The sequence below is a fragment of the Thermobia domestica genome, chromosome 3 (assembly GCF_964235325.1).
Source record: "Thermobia domestica chromosome 3, izTheDome1.hap1.1, whole genome shotgun sequence".
NCBI lineage: Eukaryota > Metazoa > Arthropoda > Insecta > Zygentoma > Lepismatidae > Thermobia > Thermobia domestica.
Genome location: NC_137456.1, coordinates 26,448,467 through 26,471,545, shown reverse-complemented (window position 1 = coordinate 26,471,545; position 23,079 = coordinate 26,448,467). Strand labels below are relative to the sequence as shown.

Sequence of the window (23,079 nt, the reverse complement as noted above, 5' to 3'; positions counted from 1 at the left end):
ATTTAGCTACAATATATATGTAGTTCTCCAGATATAAGGCGTGCAAGAAAATTTTTGATTGAAATTTATTGGATCTTTTGATGCATTTTTGGATCAGGGCCACAAAATTTTTGAACAGCCCTTTTTTTTTATTATTATTATTTTTATTATTATTATTATTTTTTTTAAACGGAATAAGTACGTCATACTGAGTTAAGTGATAGTTTGGATTTGGCTACAGTATATGTAGTTGTCCTGATTACATCAAGGGTTCAGGCCTACAAGAAAACTTGCCTGAAACATATAGGATTTTTTGATTCAAAAAGGAGAAAGTAATTGGTCACCCTGCTCCTGTGTTCCTGGTTTAATGGCTCCTTCCTAACTTTTAAAGGGTAATTGGGCTTGAACAGGGTTCCTACAGGTCAGGGAAGTCAGGGAAAATTGTGCAGATCAGGGAAACTCAGGGGAAAAGACTGGAAATTAGAAAAAGTCAGGGAAATGTTATAAAATGTATTCTTATAACATTAATTGTACACCAATTTCATCTTAGCCAACCATTAATGATCACAGTATGGAACGTTGCTCAGATTTTTATGGGTGGGTGAATCCAAATGAAATCGACCAATTTCCAGGTCAAAGGTTGCTGACAAAATTTATTTATTTTTTAATTTTTTACGTAGGATTGTACCACATTCAGGGAGTTGAAAACGAGTATTCATTTATTTTTTAGCCGCGCAGGTTTGTTTATGGCGGCCATTTTGTATAGGCGCCTGAGCGTATTTTTCACTTTTCAGAGGAGCCCGTTAAACGCTGTAACTTTTTAGGTTATAAAGATAATGAGTTCAAACCAAAACCATATAAATGATAATGGAACGGACAACATTCTGTGTCCTGTGTACATTGTGACGTACTTTAGAACGTTGAAAAAAGATGCTCTGAACATTGAAGTTGGAAACCTAGAAATGGCCATTTTGGAATGTACATTTTGGAACGAAATAAATAAGACTCACCTTCAATTCTTTGTCTACATAGAGAATAGATAGTAAAAAACGTCGAAAGCAAGTTTCAGATCTGAGAACCTTTTACTTGATTTTCTGGAAATTTTTTAACTTTGCGAATTTCCGGAAATCGTGTATTTTTACCATCAAATATCTTAGGAAGGACAGAAGAAAAAAAATCCCAAATTTGCACAAAATGGACGATAGTTGTGCAGTATCTAGTGGGTACAATTGCACTACTGAGGCTTGAGTAGTTTCTGAGTTATTGCAGTGATGTGAAATTCACGATTTTAAAAACTGAACAGATGTGCAGGTTTTGTGTTGATATAGTATATCAGACATACAATTTATCTATGTTTCATCAGAAGAAGTGCAGTCAAACAGCAAGAAATTCGAGATTTGCTACTTGTAAAAGAATTATTAATTCCAGATCATATCATAGATTTGTATCTGACAAAAACACAAATCAGATGTTAAGAATACTCACAATCAGATGAATTTACTGATTGCAGTACTTCAGTACTTCCAGAACATAGCATGTTGTCATTTGCATCTAATGATACTGTAGTCTGTATTTATGTCAAAAATGGTGGATTGGGGGAATTGAAGACATCAGTCAGGAAAATAACGATCTTTTTGATAACTTTTTCCTTCCCCGTGGCCCAAGAACCTCTTTTAAACTATGTACGAATGACAAAGTGTGGGTACCAATCACTAAGGTTCGCCGGAAACGCACACCCACAGAGTTCACAAATCCTACAGGTCGTACTTTAAATTATCAGTACCAAACTCTGTACACAAATTAGTCAACTATTTACTTCACTCATGTCTTAACAGCAGCGCTCTAGGCAGAAAAGAAATAACAGATGACTTTCGTATTTTGTACAAGATATGATTCATAAATTATGCATACTTTACCCATTTAACATTACTGTCGTGTTATTTTGACTTTTGCTACAAAGTTTATATTCACTCCAATGGCGCTTCATTATATTAAGTTCCAGTGAAGAAAAACCTTATAACTCAGAAACTACTCGAATCTCAGTGATGCAATTTTACTCACTTCTTACTACACAACTATCGTCTATTTTGTGCAAATTTGGGATTTTTTACTTTTGTCCTTCCTGAGATATTTGATGGTGAAAATACACGATTTTTGAAAATTCGCAAAGTTAAAAAATTTCCAAAAAATCAAGTATATAGTTCTCATATCTGAAACTTGTTTAGAACGTTGTCTATTATCTAGTCTCTACTTGGTATGTAGACAAAGAATTGAAGGTGAGTGTCATTTATTTTGTTTCAAAATGTACATTCCAAAATGGTAATTCTAGGTTTCCAACCTCAATGTTCAGAGATTCTTTTCTCGACGTTCTGAAGCACGTCTTAAAGTACACAGAACACAGAATATTGTCCATCCCATTATCTTTCGTATGGTTTTGGTTTGAACTCATTATCTTTAAAACCTAAATAGTTACAGCGTTTAACGGAATGCACTAAAAAGTTCAAAATGCGCTCAGGCTCCTATACAAAATGGCTGCTGCACAGCAAAAAAATAAATGAATATCCGTTTTCAGCTTTCTAAATGTGATACAAATTTAGGTATAAAAAATAAATAAATAAAATAAAAAAATAAAAAAATAAATTTAGTCAGCAACCATCATTGGTCGATTTCATTTGGATTGACCCGGGTGGTAAGTAGAATGTACACTCATGTTCAAAATTGTTGTCGCACGTCTATAATTATGTTGTTGTAGGAATATAATTTGATAATGAATTCGCCCGGTATTTCTTATAATGGTAGTATGTGTATAACCGGCAAAGACATGTATGTGGCAAATTTCGTGTCAAAAGAGCAGTAAATAAGAACAATAAAACGAAACTAAAATTTTCTTGTCTATTCAGCAACATTTTATTTTACTCATTATAATTTTCGTATTTATAATTATTTTTCTATGAAATTTACCACAAATATACATTTCCCGATTATACACATAGTATCAGTACTAAAGATACCCTGCAAAATCATTATTAAATTATATTCTTACAAGAAGACAGTTATAGATATGCGACAATAATTTTGGACATGAGTGTACATATGAGCAATTGATTATTATTTGTCTCAATGGAATAAACGTTCTCATATATAAATATTCATCGTTATTTATTCCTCTTTATATGTCAACGTCATCCGACACCTGTCATGAAAGTCAGGGAATTTCCTGCCAAAGGTCAGGGAGAAGTCAGGGAAATAAATTTCTCTAGATCAGTAGGAACCCTGTTGAACTTGCTCACGGGTAGAACCTCAGGCGAGACAATAAATAGGCTATCACTTTCTTGCCAATTTTGGTCCAAATCGCTTTAAGCCAAGAATATAAGAGGGTACAGAAAGACAGACGAATAGTGTGGTACAGATCTATGACTCTGCAGTTACCAAAATGATAGACAATATTGGGAAGAAAAAACACATATTTAAAAGGACAAAAGCGTGTTACCTAAACATCATTGAATTCTTAATTGCTAACGGAACGTAAGGAACATGTATTAATTTATATCACAATACTGATATTAAAATATTCCTGTGGCCAAAATTCTTCAAATGATCATTTTTCGAGCATCTTTCTCGAGTGCTCATAATCAGGATGGTTTAAAATCTTAAATAACGTTACGCAGTTAGTTGATCACAAGGAAAACATTAGGAAATCCACGAAAGATAAAGAACCTATTTGAAAATCCAAAAATCAAAACATAGTCTACTGATCAGGACACTATTTTGCACCACACAACTTCTCAATTTGAAAAAAAAAAAAAAAAAAATGTATAAGGACATAAGTATATTACATACATTACATATAATGTTTTATTCATATCCTTTTCATTTCAATGCTCCAATCATAACTGACATCTTCTGAGGATGTTATGCTTGAGTGGATATGCTTGAGTCTAAAGCGAATGGATGACCTCACATAATGCTTTTAACCAGGGTGCGAATTACCGGAGGGGATTTTCCCTCTCAATCACATTTTGTTTCCCCCCAAAGAAGTCAGCTGAAGTATCCGCACCGAGTATGCTCGCTTCCCCCCAAACTATGCTTAGTATAACGCCAAATTTCACTGATTTTTGTCATTTCTTGGAAGTTTAATCTTCTAGCTGTATTTCCTAAGTGAGCGATGTAAACTATTCACTTTTGGTCATTTCTAATTTCCCCACTATTTTCACTGTTGTTTAGTTGAACTATATTATTATAACTACGGTTGTTACTTGCAACAATTGCGCATAACGAAGTCACATATGGATTTAATGTGCTCTTAGCGGTTGGCCAAGAAGAAGTAAACAAATAACTTCTTCCACCATACTTGGCGAAGGTCGGACATGTCATATTCATCCTTTACATTTCTATTATCGATTATCATCCCGTTTTAATTTTTTTATATTCCATTTTCCAGTATATTCTTTGTTAGTACATGGTCCTGATTCCTTAGTAGTTTGCGTATATGCAACTCAAAAGGCGCGTTTACTTTGTGGTAATTAGCATAGTAATCACTGCCTTTTACAGTTTACGGAAATGAACTTTTGAAACTGTACTCAAAATCTGGGATATAGGTATTCTCTCGTGGTTATATGCTAACGTACACGCTGGGGATGCGCCCCTAGTGAGCAGACATGTTAGTGAAGGTGAGTAACCGCATAATTGAAGATTTGTTTCAGCATTTGCTAACACGACTGGTTATATATGTCATTGTCCGTGTATGTAAAAGCTCTTCAACTGGAGCAGGCTTTTTAAAGTTAACTCTTCATTTTTCCATCTTTCTTTTCGCTGTACGGTTTGCTGTCCACGCCAATAATGTTGTCTGGAAAACTTCAATGTAATGTTTATACTCACAGTTTATTTGAATAACGTAGCACATAGTGAATCAACTCATCTGTAACTTAACAGTAAAGTAATTGTAAGTGTTGACTTCCTGAGCTCCGTCACGGAATCGATATTTAAAAATAATAAATAAATAAATAAAAAAGGATGAGGAGCTCAGCTTTAGCTGAGAGTAGAAGCGCAAATTCGAAATTTTATTTTCTTTCCAATTCCACACCTAGTTTTTTTTTAAAAAGTAAATCCGATTTAACTGATAACTTTATTGGTTTTCATTACACTGAAGTAGGTTTTCTTTTGCAAGCTGTGTGTAATAACGCGAAATGGAAAATTTCAATATGAGTAGAAAAATTAACATATGTTTGTGATCATGGCTATAGTTCGGTCCGAATTATTAAGTAAATGAACCTTAGAGAACTACGGGCACAAGAGTGAGTACATTTAAACACGTTCAGAAAGATCAGGTGTGGTGTGTGCATGTCAGACAATATATACGTATATAGTTATATTCGGTAGATACATTGAATAAATAAATTTATTTATTATAGATGTCATATTTATGTGTGTGTGTGTGGCGGGGGGTAAGACATTATTGTCTCATTTTGAATTATTGCACATTCAGCCTTTACGTCCTTTTCGGCGACCGCGGTGGCTCAGTGGTAGAGCGTTCACCTCTGGTGCTTGGGGTCCCGGGTTCGATCTCAGCCCCCGCCAAGTGAACTTTGTGGTGGACAAACACCGTGTGCGTGGGTTTTCTCGGGGTTCTCCCGTTTCCTTCCACTTTCTTCATTCCGCCATTTCATTCATTACTCATCATCACCGTCTCCTTTAGCCTAATAGGCATAACCGTGGGACGTAAAACTCAAAGATTTCATTTCATTTTCATTTTTTCCTTTACGTCCTTTTCGTCTAATTTACCCCCCCCCCCAATATAGATTATCTAATTCGCACACTGTTTTTAACCATTGTTGGACAAAATAACACTTCTCAAAAGCTCCGAATAATTTAAACTTTTAAATTAAAATATCTTGATGACTCTTGTGAATATAACCACCTTTCTTACTTGTACTACCACAGAATCACTACCGCTCTCAGTCATTATATTGGAACATTACTATGTAAGAAACTTTACTAAAAGTTTAGTCAGTGTGAGGATTTTTTTTCCAAGACTGTTGCAATAATAAACGTATATACAAATTCAACCATTTCTGCATTGATTAGAGGCTCCTAAGGTACTATATTATCAACATTGAGAGAAGTATCATTTTGTTCGGCGGTGTTAGGAAACATTAAGTGAAATAATTCATTCGATTTAGACACTCAAAGATAACATTCTCAGAAGAAGGTGTCAGTTATGACGGGGCATCGAAATAACAAGAATATGAGTAAAACGTTATACGCAAGGTATGTAATAAATTTATTTCCTTATACATAAATAACGGCGTATAAAATGAATACTATAACATTTAAGAAAGAAATATATTTGAGGCTCATTACATTATAGCTAGTCTTTGATGCGAGCGGTCCCGGGTTCAATTTCCGTTGGAAACACTCGGTCCAAAAAGTGTAAAAGCATTTTCAGGCCAGCCATCCTGAGTGAGTTTTTCCTGGATTTTCCTCATTTACACTAGGCAAATGCCGGGATGATACCTAACTCTACAAGTTTCAGACAGCTTCCTTCCCTTTCCTCGGATAGTGTGATCGCTGAGGGACGTAACCCGTCATACGTGATGGGCTACATAGCCATAGATGCCTAAAAGACCAGAAATTTAATTCCTAATCCTAACATTATAGCTAAGAATCCAAGATTTAACACTGATAGAGGAAATCTTGATAGAGACTAGGATAACATTATTACAAATTTCATCAACAAAAATTAAATTAATAAACAAAATAAAATTTTTAAAAAATTATGAAAATACATCTTCAGCTCCAATAATAAAGTAATTGGAGCTCGAAATAGGACATTCTGAGCATAAAGGAATCAAGTTAAATTGCCAAAGTTGTGAGAAATAGCGACATAAAGTTTATATGGTATGCTTAGGTACATGGAAAAGTTAACACTTTTTTTTAAGAATTATAAGAGTTGACTTGAGTTGATTTTGAGTTTAACGTCCCTTTCTGATGTTGAGTTTAACGTCCCGTTGATGTCTTCATTGATCATAGCCTCTTTACAAGCAGGAACATTAAGGCATTGTTTTAGTCTGTTGATAAATACAATTTTGTGCTACAAACCGACTCATTATGCTGTATATATGTATATTTAAAACAGGCTAATTGACGAATATTTTGTGGATAGAGTGAAAATCTTTTCTAAGTTACAAAGTGCTCTGGAACAAGTGGAAACCCTCGAAGAAGACGAACCACCTCCAGACGACCTACTACTCGAACTGAAAACCATAACAGATCAATTTAATGATAAAATTCAGGACATGTGGGACCAGTTAATGGAACATGAAATGCAGCTAGTTGATAGTATGGAGGTGAGAAAAACTACATTAGTTGTACGTGTTACAATAGTCTTACTTAAAATTAGAAAAATAAGAAAAGAAGGTTAAAAATATGTCAGTAGGTAACATGTGAGAATAGCAATGAAGTTCGTTAAGATATTTATGCTAAATAGTTCACAACGTTCTTTCATATTTTATGCTGTGTTGATCTCTTCACAGTTTTCCTTCTCAAATGGAAATTGTTCCGCCAAAAAGCTGAATTGTATGGATAAGCTGTTGATTCATTTTGAAATTAAAATAATGTCTCAGCAGATTAACATATGTTAGACAATACCGGATTACAACTGTCTTCACAAATACAAAATATAAGATACTCATAAATCTTTGGTACATATGAGAGAGCAATTAGGTGGGAAAGGTTCAGAGAAGTGGCTAAGGAAAGAGAGTGCAGGTTGTAAGTATCTTTGTTATTGTATTCCATCGTGGTAGGTAAATTTTACATCCTGGCCAGGAAGTTAGGCTAGATTAATTCCAAACTCAAATTCGTTCAGTAATAAAATCTTAATTAAAAGATCGAAATCTGGAAATTTAATTAATGACGTTCTGTTCTCCAGGATTCGGCGTTTGTTATTATTACTCTTTTTTTACTACCAGAGATAATGATGATGATGATGATGATGATGATTATTATTATTATTACCAATAAATATTTCAAACATTATTATTATTGTCATTACAGACTTCCTACTGGTCAAGGAAGTCAGGGAAAACTCAGAGAAGCTCAGGGAAAAAGACTGGAAACCAGGGAAAGTCAGGGAAATTTAAAAAAATATATTTTTTCTAATATTAATTGTACATCAATTTCAGCTTAATAATCACAGTATGGGACGTTGTTCAGATTTTTACGGGAGATAAGTGGAATGTACGTATGAGCAATTGATTACTATTTGTCTCTATAGAATAAATATTCTCATATTTAAATATTCCTTATTTATATGTCAAAATTATCTGGCACCTGCCATGAAAGTCACGGCATTTCCTGCCAATGGTTAGGGAAAGTCAAGAAAATAGATTTCTCCAGACCAATAGGAACCTTGTATTATTATTATTATTATTATTATTATTATTATTATTATTATTATTATTATTATTATTATTATTATTATTATTACGACTTTCTTAAATATATCCGTTGTATTTTATACATACCATTAGAGACCGGATGTTCAAGCAGTAAAAAATATGAAAATATACAGGCAAATAGGCATTTATAATTAAAAAATTAGGCACTATAATCTAACTTAAAATAATGAAAGGCAAACATAACATGAGGTAAAAAATTCCAATGACGTTCAAATAATCTAGAAACTCATCGGTCTTTGTGAGAACATCTTTTTCTAAATAAAGAAACTTGTAATTCTTTCCTGTGCACCTAATAAATACATTATTTACACCGTTTCATGACTACAGCCAGTGGCGTACGCAATATGGCTTTTCCGGATTTTAACCCTCCCCTTAAGCAAGATATTATGCAAAAATACTCATTTGCATGTTAAGATATGTATACAAACACTTAAAATGATATGAACTTGAATCTTGAACCCCTTCTTCCCTTGACGAAATTTGTGTACACTACTGCGTACAGCAGTCCAGAGTTTTACAGCACTTTACAAGCAAAAGTTGGAAGATTATTCGTCACATTTCAAAAAATAGATAAATTATTACATATATTATAATTTAATATTGTATTTTCTAGTTTGTCACAAGGAATTATTAATTGCGATTTCAGATGATCGCGAGATATGTTTCCAAGTTTGATAGTACCACATATTTTTAACACTCTTTAGGATGTAACTAGGGCATATCTAAAACGCAAGAACATGTTGATTTGTATATTTTTACCTTTGAGCACGTGTACAGGTCTCTTTAATTTCTCGAAGTCCTTATTAACCACAAGAACTCGCTCTCATTTCCAAGGAGACTTTCTTTTCATGTATCGAGGTTGGAGCTTGTCCTTGACCTGGACAAAGTCAATTAGTTTTTTTTTTTTTTTTTTTTTTTTGTATTGCTAGGAAGCGAGATATAAACGTAGTTCTCCCAATGAAATGAAATGAAAATGAAATGAACTTTTTGAATTTTACGTCCCACGGTTATGCCGGTTAAGCTAAAGGAGACGGTGATGATGAGAGATGAATGAAATGGTGGAATGAAGAAAGTGGGAGGAAACGGAAGAACCCTGAGAAAACCCACGCACACGGTGTTTGTCCACTACAAAGTTCACTTGGCGGGAGCAGGGTTTGAACCCGGGACCCCAAATACCAGAGGTGAACGCTCTACCACTGAGCCACCGCGGCCCCTTCTCCCAATGAAGCCTTGTCATGAAGGAAATACAAAGAATAGGTAATATTTGTTCTTCGAGCAATAATATAGGCAATACAGGCAATACAATATAGGCAATTTTAGGAAATACCTAGGTATAGTGCGAAACAGGCGAAATAAGTTATCTTGAAATTGACGCCGAGATCCTCCAAAAAACTTGGGTGCGTTCATTTTGGTTATATTTCTAACATTAAGGAATAGGCATGTTTTCTAACATACGATATCGAGACATCATGATGAATCACAAGAGAATCTAGAGTTTTCTAATCTACATTTTAAAACACTTCGCACCAGAGTTAAAAGAAAACAACAACATTGAATATTTCCTTAATCAAACAAACGATTTCAGTAGAACTTAATTATTCAGCTTCAGCGTAGAAAATTTGACATTTTGCTTTGAAACAATACAGAATTTGTTTAAACCAGAAATTTCATGGCTTGTATCTCCATATAGTGGACCGTCATCGTGAGAAAAAGATAGAGCGAAGAGTTTAGATTTCATATTTATTTAACTCTGGTGATTTTTGACTTTAGATTTTGTATTTATTAAACCTTACTCTTCTCGTACGAAGAACAGAGACTTTAGCTAGTCATTTATATACGTATTTTTGTTTATTCTGTGGCATTTTTAGATTGTAGCAATACCACAATGTTGCTAATGTAGCAAGCTTAATCTAAACTTATTTTTGAATGACGTTTCTAGGAAAGCATTGGAAATTTTTCCCGAGCCCTTGGAGATATGATAGGAGTATGCAAAGAGCAGATTCAAGGGCATTTTGTGCAGTGCCGTAATTCTGAACAATACTATCAGGAACTTGTGTCGGAGGCCGCTTTTAGAGTTCTTAACAGCGGGAGAGCTGAAGAGGATGAGACAATGTCTCCGGAATTAAAAGCTGTAAGTCTTAAGACAACTACATTTAACAATAATATATTTTATTTAATAATAATTTATACAGGGTGTCTCAAAAGTCCCCTGACATAGAGTAACTCTGATATTATCAGAGTTACAACAAAATGTAAGAGGAGAAACCGTCTCCAAATATAATATTTTCAATCTAAAGTAAAGGATTTTTTTTTAAATCGGACGAGCCGTTGGGCCCATTGGACACTCTTCATACGCCCAATGTTAAATGAAAATGCAACGTTGCCATTTTTCTGGACCCACAATATAAGTTAATGAAGTTACTGTCTTTTACGCTAACGTGTCGATAACCAGCATCGATTTCAAACATGACCCCATTCACCATACTCTTGCAAAATGTATCCTTCTCCCGGTAAATGACAACGTTGCATTTTCATTTAACATTGGGCACATAAAGAGTGTACAGCCCAAACGGCTCGTCCGATTAAAAAATAAAACTTTCACTTTAGATTGAAAACATCATATTTGGAGACGGTTTCTCCTCTTACATTTTGTTGTAACTCTGATAATAACAGAGTTTCCCTACGTCAGGGGACTTCTGAGATACCTTGTATAAATTAGATTATCACGATAAATTAGATAATAGAAATTTTTAGTTTCACGTCCGACAATTATACATCGAGATTAACAGGTTAAGTGCCACCTATATCACAACAAAAACATTCCCTACTGCCAAAATGTATTACCTTTATTTTTGGTTTTGTGTGTCCTTGTAAGTAGTAATTTAATCATTTTAGGTAATTCTGTAGTGTCAGTACTATGTAATATTGATACTTTTTTGTGATGATACGTTAGTTTCAAGTGAACCCTGATAGACTGACGCCCGGAATAGGCTTAGTGCCCACTTGAGATAAACATGTAAGATAAACATGTCACCACGCAAATTTTAGCCGATTGTGTCCGGATTTTCTCGGGAAAATGCGAATGCACAAGTTAGTAAAGAATTTAATATGGCGGCAACTTCAATACGTTTTCTTGTACTTTCACTTGAATGACTTTACTCACTTTAGATCTTCGGAGAAATTAAATGAAATCTTTAAGTTTTACGTCCTTCGCTTATGCCGTCTAGGTTAAAGGAGACAATGATAATGAGAAATGAACGAAATGGTGGAATGAAGAAAGTGGAAGGAAACGGAAGAACTCCGAGAAAACCCACGCACATGGTGTTTGTCCACTACAAAGCTCACTTGGCGCGAGCTGGTATCGAACCATGCACCAGAGGGGAACGCTTTACCACTGAACAACCGTGGCACCCCATTAGATCTTGGCGTAATGTGGAAAAAAGCACGATCTATATTTGCCACTTTGGCTAGAGCCATGAGAGACCACGTCGAACTCACAATTCCAGAGGCCAAGGTTGTTTCTCGTACCACTAGACAAACTACTATACACTGCAATAGATTTTAATGTAAAAAGTAAGATCAGTGAGTCACCACAGCGAGAAGGCATATATAAAGGCTAGTGGTTTGTTAATCTTACTAAAAATGTGCCAGATTTTGTGTGTTAAAATTTGATTTGTGTCTAATAAAATTTCCAAAATAAATATTGGTCTTAATTTGTTGTTCTGTAATGAAAAAAAAAAACAGTTTTTATTACAAAATACTTTTATTTGTAGAATATTTTATTTTATTTAGTGGAACTTCCAGAACCACATGCCGTATTAACAGAAATTATTGTAAAGTACAAGTAACTATTACAATAAATATTACTATGGTTACTCGTTCTGTAAATTAGTTCTTTGCATATGCAAATGATTAAGAGATGGCGCTGTAAACTATAAGTATTGGGGAGCTTTGCTCTCAGTGTTTATTCAATTTTTATTATTTACTTTACAATATTTTGGACAATTTTCTTATTTATTACAACTTTAATATACTGTGATTCAAGTTATACGAATTCATGCGCCGCTTATCCTTCCGTATTACATTTACATAGTGAAAACAATTATACTTAAAACTGGCTAATTCGGCCATATTGGCACGAGCCATTTTAATACATAATTGTATTTTAAACAATTTTCATTCAAAACAAGTTTAGTGAAACAGTCTACAAGGCTCTAAGGCCGAGACTTCCTTTATATAAATCTCCCGTAAGGGAGATAACTGGAACTGGAACTGGAACTGGCATATGCAAATGAAGCAGTAAATTTTCTGCCAAATGAAAGCATTTTATAGTAAATAATATTATATTTTACACAAGGTAAAAATAAGTAAATAAACAAAATTTAAGAAAAATTCCAATTTGCATTAGTGACAATTACTATCTTAAAATGAAAATCAGCTTTATGACTTTTAATTGACGTAACTTTATATCCTTCTGTTTATTTATGCTTCTTGTAGCTCTTGGTAGACAAAGATTCTCTGAATAATGCCCTGGGAGCTTCTCATGACGCTCATCTTCAAGTGATAGATAATCGTGAAGATAAGTTCATGAACGGAATCAATACTTGGTATGATGACTTTACGGAAAAACTGAAATCGTAAGTTTATTACTTTAAGTCAAATAAAAAAAAAAGAAGTGATTTTAATTTTTTTTTTTTTTTTAATAAATGATAGATGTAATGTATTTGATTATAAAATTAGTACCTACAAAATACACATTATTGACAAAGTAATACAGGTATTAGATAGTATTCTTTTGGGTGAAGATAGTTTCAGATCGTTTTCACCACAAGGGTGGCAAACAAAAAGAGAGGGAAAAGTGTAAGGGTTACCTTTCTTACCGAGCATATTTCTTAGTTACGTATCACTACATATATTCCTTTCACGAGATTATTAATGTCAACGGGGTCACAATAATGTAAAGCTCAGATATACAGAATACTTGGAAAGTAGAATCAATATAACAAAACAACTATGTTTACCCTTCTCTCCAGATTGAATCACATCCGTATTCTTTCGTCTCTTTAACTTCGTTCGTTTAATTAAGGTTCTTGCAGATGAAGTGATGACTGTTACATATACAGACTCAGCTACATAACCAATGCATAACTAACATGTTTTTAAAAGTCAACTATCACATGTATTAAATCAAAAGAAGCATTTTGTACACAGATCCAGTCAGATTACTAAGGTCTCTCTTGCCTCTCTTTCTGTTTCTTCCGTGTTTTCTAGTTCTTCCCGTTGCGTGTCGCTTTCATAGCCTTTCTAAATATTCCTTCCATGTTCTCACTTCATTTGCAGCTTCAGTCATGGATCTTTCTTCTTTATCTTTTAGTATGTTAGTCTTTGGTCTCCGTTGTTTGAAGTTCCACTTAATCTTCTTATAAATCACATATTATTTTCCTATTTTCATATTTTTCTCTGTTTCTTCACATTGCAGTCTTATCCATAACTTCTCGGCGAGTCTGCATTTTCAAATGATCTGATTTCTTATTCTTTTATACTGCTGCTTAGCATCACTATTGATTGTTGATAGTCTTCAGTTTCTTTCTCTCATCCATTAATTCTGAAAATTTCTTGGTGTATTATTCTTTCCTTGCTATTTTCTCTTCGCGCTAGTAAGTAGGCTAGTTTTTATGAATGATAATTCTTGGTTAGTTTCTTTCTTCGTTCGTTCGTTCTTGTGTTATCTTACCTACTGTTTCCTTCACGAAATTTTCTTGAATTTATTTTTCTTCGACTTGCCTATATCAAGTCATCTTTTTTCTCCTAGCTTCTTAAGTTTCAACTCATTCTTCATCCTGACTAAATCGTTTGTCACTGTCCACATCCGCTTCTGGGTAACTTAATTTGGTTTCTGAACAGATATGTAACCTATTTGATATCTCTGTTAATTTCCTGGCTTTTTCCATATGTAAATCCTACACTACTACTAGCTTGTTCAAAATCAATCAGTTATGGCGTAAAATTTTATTACTTTTGTACATTTTTTTTTTCAAAAATACTGAAAATCAGCTGCAAAATTCAATTAACAGTTCTGAGAATATCTCAAATTTAACTTATCTTCGAAAGATATTTGTGTGTTGTTTTTAGCGCAGTATTATTTTAAGTATAATAGAACTTATGAAATTAAATCGTAGTTTAACGTCTCAAGATTCTGACCTTAAGAGGCCTAATCACTGCGAAATTAAAATATCGCTAATTTTACAGTAATTATGTGATATCTTCAAATAGATAAAAGATAATCGAAATATGGAACAAGAGCGCCCTAGACAATATTATTTTGCATGAGGTACCGTTATCATGAGTCACTTAGTAGTTTTCCGTTTGCAGTCATTTAGAAACGCGAAAATAAATACCGACATCTCATAACACCACACCACACATATTTACGGCATGGAAGAATAAGAAAGTTTGTCCTCTTATGAACGTTTGTCCTCTATTGAGAGATACCCGTTAAGAGAGGTTTCACTGTATTAGGAATTGACCACCACTATTTTATCCAGTAATTACAAATGGATCGATTACGTACGAATTATTGTAGTCTAATTATTTTACAAAATTCTGCCATTATTTCAATTTATTCACCCCAGAAGTTTTAGTGGGTGATTTGCTTCCAAAATATTAATTGGGAAAAAATTCCCTCGTCCCATGCTGAAATTACATTCGTTTAGTAATTAATACTGTACATAGTTGCAATTTCATTATTTTAATATTCTAACCCTGTTGTTAACCTTAAATGTTGTAATATTATGTGATCTCTTGATTTCCGCTCCTGCCCCTTCCTGGCTACGTTATTGGCTCTGAATATCTTTCATAAGAAAATTATTCATTGATTTAATTGTTTTTCAGAAATTCAGTTTTTCAATTTACAAATATTTTGTATTTTTCTGTTTTCTTTTTTAATGTAGACTAATTTTAATAATCCGCTCAATGAATTTACGTGAATAAAAATATACTTTACAAAAAAAAAAAAAAAAAAGCTAGCGACAAATGCGTTCCAGCATAACACTAGACTCAGTCTAAAATATATATAGAGTGGTCCAAAAGTAGGTATACACCCCTGCATTGATCAAGTATAACATTCTAGTTTATGGGTTTATTTGCTTCGTCTCTTCCGAGCTTAAGATGTAAGTAAAAAACACATTTAGAACAAATAATAAAGAAACTAAGTCTACTTGATGGATAACAATAAGAAATGATATGAAATGCAATGAGCTGATCATTGCGGTATTGTATTTCTACATTTGGGCCACCCTGTATATAATTCTTACTTCGATCGATCTCTTCATTGTTTTGACTACACCCTTCTAACTTCCGTCCGTTGATACACCTCTTGCAGAGTAGCACTTACCAACTGAATCTGGTATAGACTTATTACTATATTGTCACATTTTCCTTATTGAGGAGGAGGTAGGTGAATGACCGCTCAAGACGTTGCCACTTTCAGTCATCTGCATCTGTTCAATCTCTTTTCTCGGAAACGACCGCGGAGCCCAGGAGGGTAGATATGAGCGGGTCTGTTTTGTCAATTGTTTTGATCGAAACACCACCCGAAACAATGAGTTCAAGTGGCTCTCGAAGCTGTACATGAGAACGAGGTCGCTTCGTATTTTGAACTGAAATAAATAAGAATATTACCTTCTTTCCTAAACACTAAACCTTTTTTAACTTAATGTAATAAATAACCTATGTGATGCTGATTGATAGGTACAATTGGATTTGGGGGAGTGTTCCTATTTTATCCAGGGGTGTGTGTAAAGAAATTTGGGGGGTATTAGGGCGGTGTTGGGGGGTGGAGATTACTCCCTGATTACTGTAAAATTAGCGGTATTTTAATTTTGTGATGGGGCCTCTTAAGGGCAGATTAATGATGATGATGGATGATTAATGGAAATAAATGATTGTAAAAGATTTGATAAAATGGTAATATCGGAGGAACTGGAAGAAACGAAAGAAAAACTCTACAAAGAAAATTACTGGTCAAATTGATCATCTTTGACCAAATCAAGTTGACATGAATTTTAGTCGTCCTACTCGAGATAATGTATAAGTCACTTTTAAACTATTAGTATCAAGTTAGACAGGCATCATGTATACAGACAAGTAATACTAACTCTTTATTTCAGCGAAGCACACGTAGATAATTTTCTTTCGTTTTTTAAACCTAACAAATTTTATTTATTGATTAGTAGAATTGCTCTATCAAATTATGTTCTCTTATACCTGTTTTTCTCGAAAATAAGACTAGAGTTTATATTAATTGTTTGAAAAAACGCAGTAAGGTTTATATTTAGGAGATGTATTTAGTTTATCTTAGTTTAACGTCAGAAAAATCAACGTGGATTTAATATGCAAGATACGGTACAATAAGCGGAAATGTGGTACATTTGGCAACACCGTATCTGTTGACTTGAAGCGTAACTGTTACTAGTGCGCTCTCTGATTGTTGGGAGGTTTATCGTGATACTAACAATATTAACCCTTAAATGCACCGTGTAGCTGATTAGCTACATACCTAGTTGTTGCATACAAATCTCACAATAGTTATTTCATTTCGTAAGTGTATTTTGGCGCAGCTTGTATACATTCCGTTTATGCAAGTGCTACAAGAAAACGTCCCTAGACTTTTGCAGAACTAAGTTTTCTTTCATTACAAATCTTTTATTTTATTTTATTTTATTTTATTTTATTTATTTATTTGTTTATTTATTTTTTTTGTGAAGTGATAGTTGTGTCCTACTTTTTAGTTATTTGATAGTACAATATATATGTACATTCTAATATCTGTGAAAGTGTAAAAGAAGTTTTTAACATTTAATATTGCTAAAAGTAAAAACAAACGCTAACAACAAAATAGATATTGCGACATGGGTTTGAAGTGTAAATTGCACTATTAGCTAAATAGCTACAGACAGTTAATAATAAATATTAACCTAAATTTTGGTCCTAGAGTTTTAAATTTGTTTTCCTTTAATTTATAACATTAAATTCTACTCGTGGATTTTTTCAAAACAAAGAAAATATAATGCATTTAGGGGTTAATTTATATTAAAATGTAGTCAATAATAACCAATATATAAAAAATAACCTTCTAGTATTTGCATGTACTGAAAGTAAGATTAGGAGAAATCTAATATATATATATATACGCTAAATCTTATTTTCTGATTAGATCTTACTTTCCGGGCAACATGGTATTTTCTGTTATTTAATGAAGTATTATTTTGTTTTCCAGTGACGAACTAAAGAGGAACAGAATGAGAGTCATGGAGATAAACAATTTCCTCGATTTACAAAGAGAGGAGTTTGATGACATGCAGAGAATAAATGTATCCGTTTACTAGAATAAATATGCATCATGAGATGATATCACAGTTTACGTGTACTAAGATTTCCTAGAATCTTATCAAATTAGTACAAAATCGAAGCTTATAAGATCCAAATAATCCTGAAATTATCCTAAGGATTTTACCTAGATACTGTCAAGGACTGACCTTCAACAGCCAGGATAATTCAAGTAAATGCATCCAGTATTTGTCTAAGAAGAACATGATAAAAGACTATAAATTCATATGAGTCTTTAGAATGTTTGTTTCCGGAAGCTATGAATGAATAGTAATATTACAATATGCTTTTGTAACCGTGTAAATGTACCTATCGTTGTCATTTAGAATGGCAATAGAGAGAACAGAGGTCTATATTCAAAAGAAAATAAATTTTGAAGAAATGTATTTGAGTAAATGTACATAGATAAATTTTATGATTTTTAAATTTTTTTTGAAAAAAGTTTCAAAAATTTTGGATTTTTTTCCCCTTTTATTAGTAAAATATTTCAAAATGAACTTTTAAGTGACCACACAAATAAAAATAAAGTCTTGTAATGGTCAAAACAAGTGAGTTTCATTTCATTTTTAAATCTAAGATAGACTTGCAAACTGTAAGAGTTCAAAATATTAATGTACCACGTGCCTGTGTTTATAAACAATCAAACGTGCTCCTGTTTGTAAACATCAACCACATGCGCCCATGTAATTATAATCTTTTTCCACCAAAAATAGTGGATTGGCGCTCATATGAAAGTGCAAGAATTAAATTACAAAATGCAATTCTTGACTTAATGTTTTTAAAATTAAGCAAGATTCACTCTATTTTCAAAATTTTTTAAAATGGAAAGTTTTTGACTTTAATCAGTCTTTACGCAATATTGTTTATAATGCACAGAGTAAAGCATTAAATCAAATTATTAGGTTAAAATACTTTTTAATAAACAGGCTCAATAATGACTGCTATCAAATGTGGATGTCTTTAAGTTTTCGTACCCGCGTACTCGCGTAACTTTTCGTACTCGTATGCTCTAGTTACATCCTAAAGGGTATTAAAAATATATGGTACAACCAAACTTGGAAACATATCTCGCGATCATCTGAAATCGCAATTAATAATTCCTTGTGACAAACTAGCAAAATGCAATATTAAATTATAATATATGTAATAATTTATCTATTTTTTGAAATGTGACGAATAATCTTCCAACTTTTGCTTGTAAAGTGATGTAAAACTCTGGACTGCTGTACGCAGTAGTGTACACAAATTTTGTCAAGGGAAGAAGGGGTTCAAGATCCAAGTTCAGATCATTTTAAGTGTTTGTATACATATCTTAACATGCAACACGAGTATTTTTGCATAATATCTTTCTTAAGGGGAGGGTTAAAATTCGGAAAAGCCATATTGCGTACGCCACTGGCTGTAGTCATGAAACGGTGTAAATAATGTATTTATTAGGTACACCGGAAAGAATTACAAGTTTCTTTGTTTAGAAAAAGATGTTCTCACAAAGACCGATGAGTTTCTAGATTATTTGAACGTCATTGGAATTTTTTATGTCATATTATGTTTGCTTTCATTATTTTAAGTTAGATTATAGTGCCTAATTTTTGAATTATAAATGCCTATTTGCCTGTATATTTTCATATTTTTTACTGCTTGAACATCCGGTCTCTAATGGTATCCAGAAAATACAACGGATATATTTAAGAAAGTCGTAATAATAATAATAGAAAGTCGTATTATTATTATTATTATTATTATTATTATTATTATTATTATTATTATTATTATTATTATTAATAATAATAATAATAATAATAATAATAATGCGTAAATGAGCAAAATCCTCCTAGGGATATCCTAGGGATACGTTTGCTATAGCTCATACTTTGGTGTTTTCAATTAATTTTGTTTAATTATTCCAAAATTAATCGCACAAAAACAAATGGATTATAAATACTCAATAAATTGAATGCTAATTTAGAATCAGGCAATTTTGATAACCAAATTGCAAAAACTGAGGTCATTTATTTATTACATCTACACCAAACACAAATTGGAAGATGGCAATTCCAAAAGTATCTGAACTAGTGAACAAGTTTCATAGTTGAGATCATTTCGGTGTGAAGAAATGTTTAGATTTTTGTAAAGCCTTGTTTTCTTTGCAAAGGTATGAAAAGGGATTTTGGTTTTCTACTAAATTGTATCGAATGTTCTCAGACGAAGCCCCTCAATAGAAGGGGATATTAAATATAATATTATGGCTACTCAACCTCATGAACGATTGTGCCTAGATCTGGCTTGCATATGCCTCCAAGTAAATAATACTATTACCTATTGTCGGCTATCATGCGTTTTCTGAGCTTACTATTTTACTTATTGTAACGTTCTCATACAAAAGAAATTTTGAACTTCCTTCAATATAATTTTACAATTTTCCTTATCCTGCGGAAATAATTTAGGATAACGGATCGCAGTTTCTTTCAAACTTGTGAACGGATTTTTTTAACTCTGGAAAATTTCACATGTCATGACATTACCGTGTGCTCCTCATGCCATTACCGTATGCTCCTCATGTAGTTGAGCGTCATCACCGTGTATTTAACCGATTGGTACGGCTTTGTTGTGTGAATGCTCATTCTATGTCGAATGTATTCATAAAGGACATGCAGGATTTATGGAATCGTTCTTTATGTGAAAGTGCAGATTATTACTTTGAATTGTTTATTTCATTTGCGGCAGCTAACAGTTTCAGACTAAGATATCCTTGACTGAAGATATCAAAATAAATAACAGATTTTACAGCTTGAAATAAAAACTCAACAAAGCAAGAAATCTGAGATTGCTAAGTTCCAACAAGGTAAAAGAAGAAGATTGGGTCATGTCAAAATCTCATCTGCTTTCGTCAGAGATAAGATATCAAACGCATAAATATCTACCTGCATTGGGCCTTCTATTATTATTAAATTGTTACGTAATTGTGTACAACTGAAAAATTTGAGAGGAGTTTCAATTGGAACTCAGTTTTTTAAAGCGAAGTTATTAAATGGAACTGAGGAAAAGAAACAAGAGTTATTTAATAAATATCGAACAGATGCATAGGTAAATTGACTAATTACATTGTGACTGATATATTCTATATGTTCATTCAAAGTAAGTTTGCCGTTTATTGTAACTTAAATATTTGACGAAATGTAAGTAATCTACAGAAATTGAATTTAACACAATCAGATTTATTATTTGAAGTTTATATGAGAGGTAAAAATTAGGTGCTTTAGTTTCCTTCGCACTTATCATCAGCTGGTTCTGAAATGCTAATCTTTCTTAAACGGTCAACAATGTATTTCAAATAGCTTTCTAATTCTACAATATATTCCCTTTTATTAAGATGATCATAGCATACAATACAATATGGTAAGGATACATAAATTTACAATATGCTAAAGATACATAAGAAGATTGGGACAACGTTTATCACAAGGCGTCCAGCTATTTTTACCTAAAACTGTTACAATTTCTGTTCATACTAGGCTAGTTTAGGTTAGGTTAGGCTAGTCTCGGTTAGGTTAGGTTACTTTATGTTAGATTATATTAGTGTAGGGTTCCGGCATAATTTTGAAGAAAAATATATAATTTGCTCCTTTTAATTAAAATTTGGTCAGTTTAGGTTAGTTCAGGTTAGTTTAAGTTAGTTCAGTTTAGTTTAGGTTACATTTGGTTATGTTAAGTCTAAGTACTTGCACCTTCCATTTCTCCCGTAAATTTTGTATTTTTTACTTGCTTCTGGACCCCGTCTGCAAAACATTTACCGAAGATTGTTTATGTACAATAAAAGAGAACCGGCCTGAGAATGGAGCATTAAGGAACACCAGTGGAGATACTGATTTTGGAGATACTACTTCCACAACTATTTCCACAACTTTGTCAACTACTTTGCATGTTTTGCATTTTTGCAATAAACGATTATTTAAATCAAATTGAATTACCTGTTATCTGTTTGTCAAGTACGAAGAAAACCATTTACGCACTATACCTCTAATACAATACTTTTGAAGCTTCGCTAACAGAGAATTATATTAGATTAATTAATCATTCTGTAGGCCATATTACATGTATGTTTGTACAAAATGGCATCGAACTGGTCAGTACTTAGGACAGATACAATACTTAGAATAGAAATAGATAGAAGCTCTTCTGTTAACAACTTATGAAAACTACATAAATCGTTTCTAAAAATACATAATAATGAATATGGATTTATTATTATTTCAATTATTGTATATTTGTATTTACCATCTGATAGGTACAATAGGAATTTATTTTTCAAAGTTGAACAATGAGCTGCTTAGATATACATCTATTGTATAAAATGTTATTTAATTGTAGTTTGCGCAATGAGTTGAAAAAAGAAGTATTTTACGAGTATTTTTCATATAGCCAGGTAGCTTATTATACAGTTTTACACTCATATAGATATGTGATTTCTCCATATGGAGATATTCTATGATACACAGTAGAAAAATAACTTTTTAACTAGTAGGATATCAGCATCTCTTCTAACATTATCTAACAAGTAAACCTTACGTTTGGGTGAATCGAGTTGCTGACTGAGACACATATGAGAAAGTAGTACTAAATGTGGTCAGTATTTCAGTGAAGTTGTAGGTGCGAAGCTCCAGGGGTTTAGGAGATACAGCTACCAGAACATCACATGGAAGTACAGAATAGTCTTTATACAGTTGGAGGTAAAAGCCCTGTAAGACCTCTTGTAACGATAAAAGGTGAATAACAAATATATGGGTACATATTAGGACTAGGGGGAAGTCATATAGTAAGGGTATATCTGACGACGGCCATCTTGAAATCCGCCATTTTGAATTAAGGTTAAGTTTTTAAAATAGGAATAGGGTCATGTGATACATGATTTAGGGCGCAAATTTAATCAGAAGAACAATGGTGACGTTAATTTTGATTTACGCGCAATTGGTAAAAAGTTACAGGGAAATTAAATATTGTTGCAGCATATGTATTAGTCCTCTACCCCACCTTGTAATTTTTGTGTTAATGATAATAATTAAATAAAAGCAGGTGGATAAATATTAGGTCTATGGTAAGAGTTGCCTTGATGGCGGCCATGTTCAAGTCCGCCATTTTGAATCAGACAAAAGTTTTAAACAAAACGCATAACATTGACACCTTATTAATAGCAAATAAGGACTAACACTGCTGCAACAATATTTAATTTCCCTGTAACTTTTACCAATTGCGCGTAAAT

At 32.9% G+C, this 23,079-nt stretch overlaps 1 protein-coding gene across 3 annotated transcripts in view; it reads left to right on the top strand.

The window, feature by feature from the left end:
* The window catches only part of LOC145680245 (dynein regulatory complex subunit 3-like), a 62,681-nt gene extending 44,473 nt beyond the window's left edge, over positions 1-18,208 (top strand). For all 3 annotated transcript variants that reach the window (XM_081750569.1, XM_081750570.1, XM_081750571.1), the window contains exons 6-9: positions 7,115-7,325; positions 10,375-10,566; positions 12,933-13,072; positions 17,713-18,208. In XM_081750569.1, the coding sequence (XP_081606695.1) occupies positions 7,115-7,325; positions 10,375-10,566; positions 12,933-13,072; positions 17,713-17,821 (652 nt within the window). In that variant the 3' untranslated portion in view covers positions 17,822-18,208. The remainder of the gene's footprint in view (positions 1-7,114; positions 7,326-10,374; positions 10,567-12,932; positions 13,073-17,712) is intronic.
* The last annotated feature ends 4,871 nt before the right edge of the window (positions 18,209-23,079 follow it).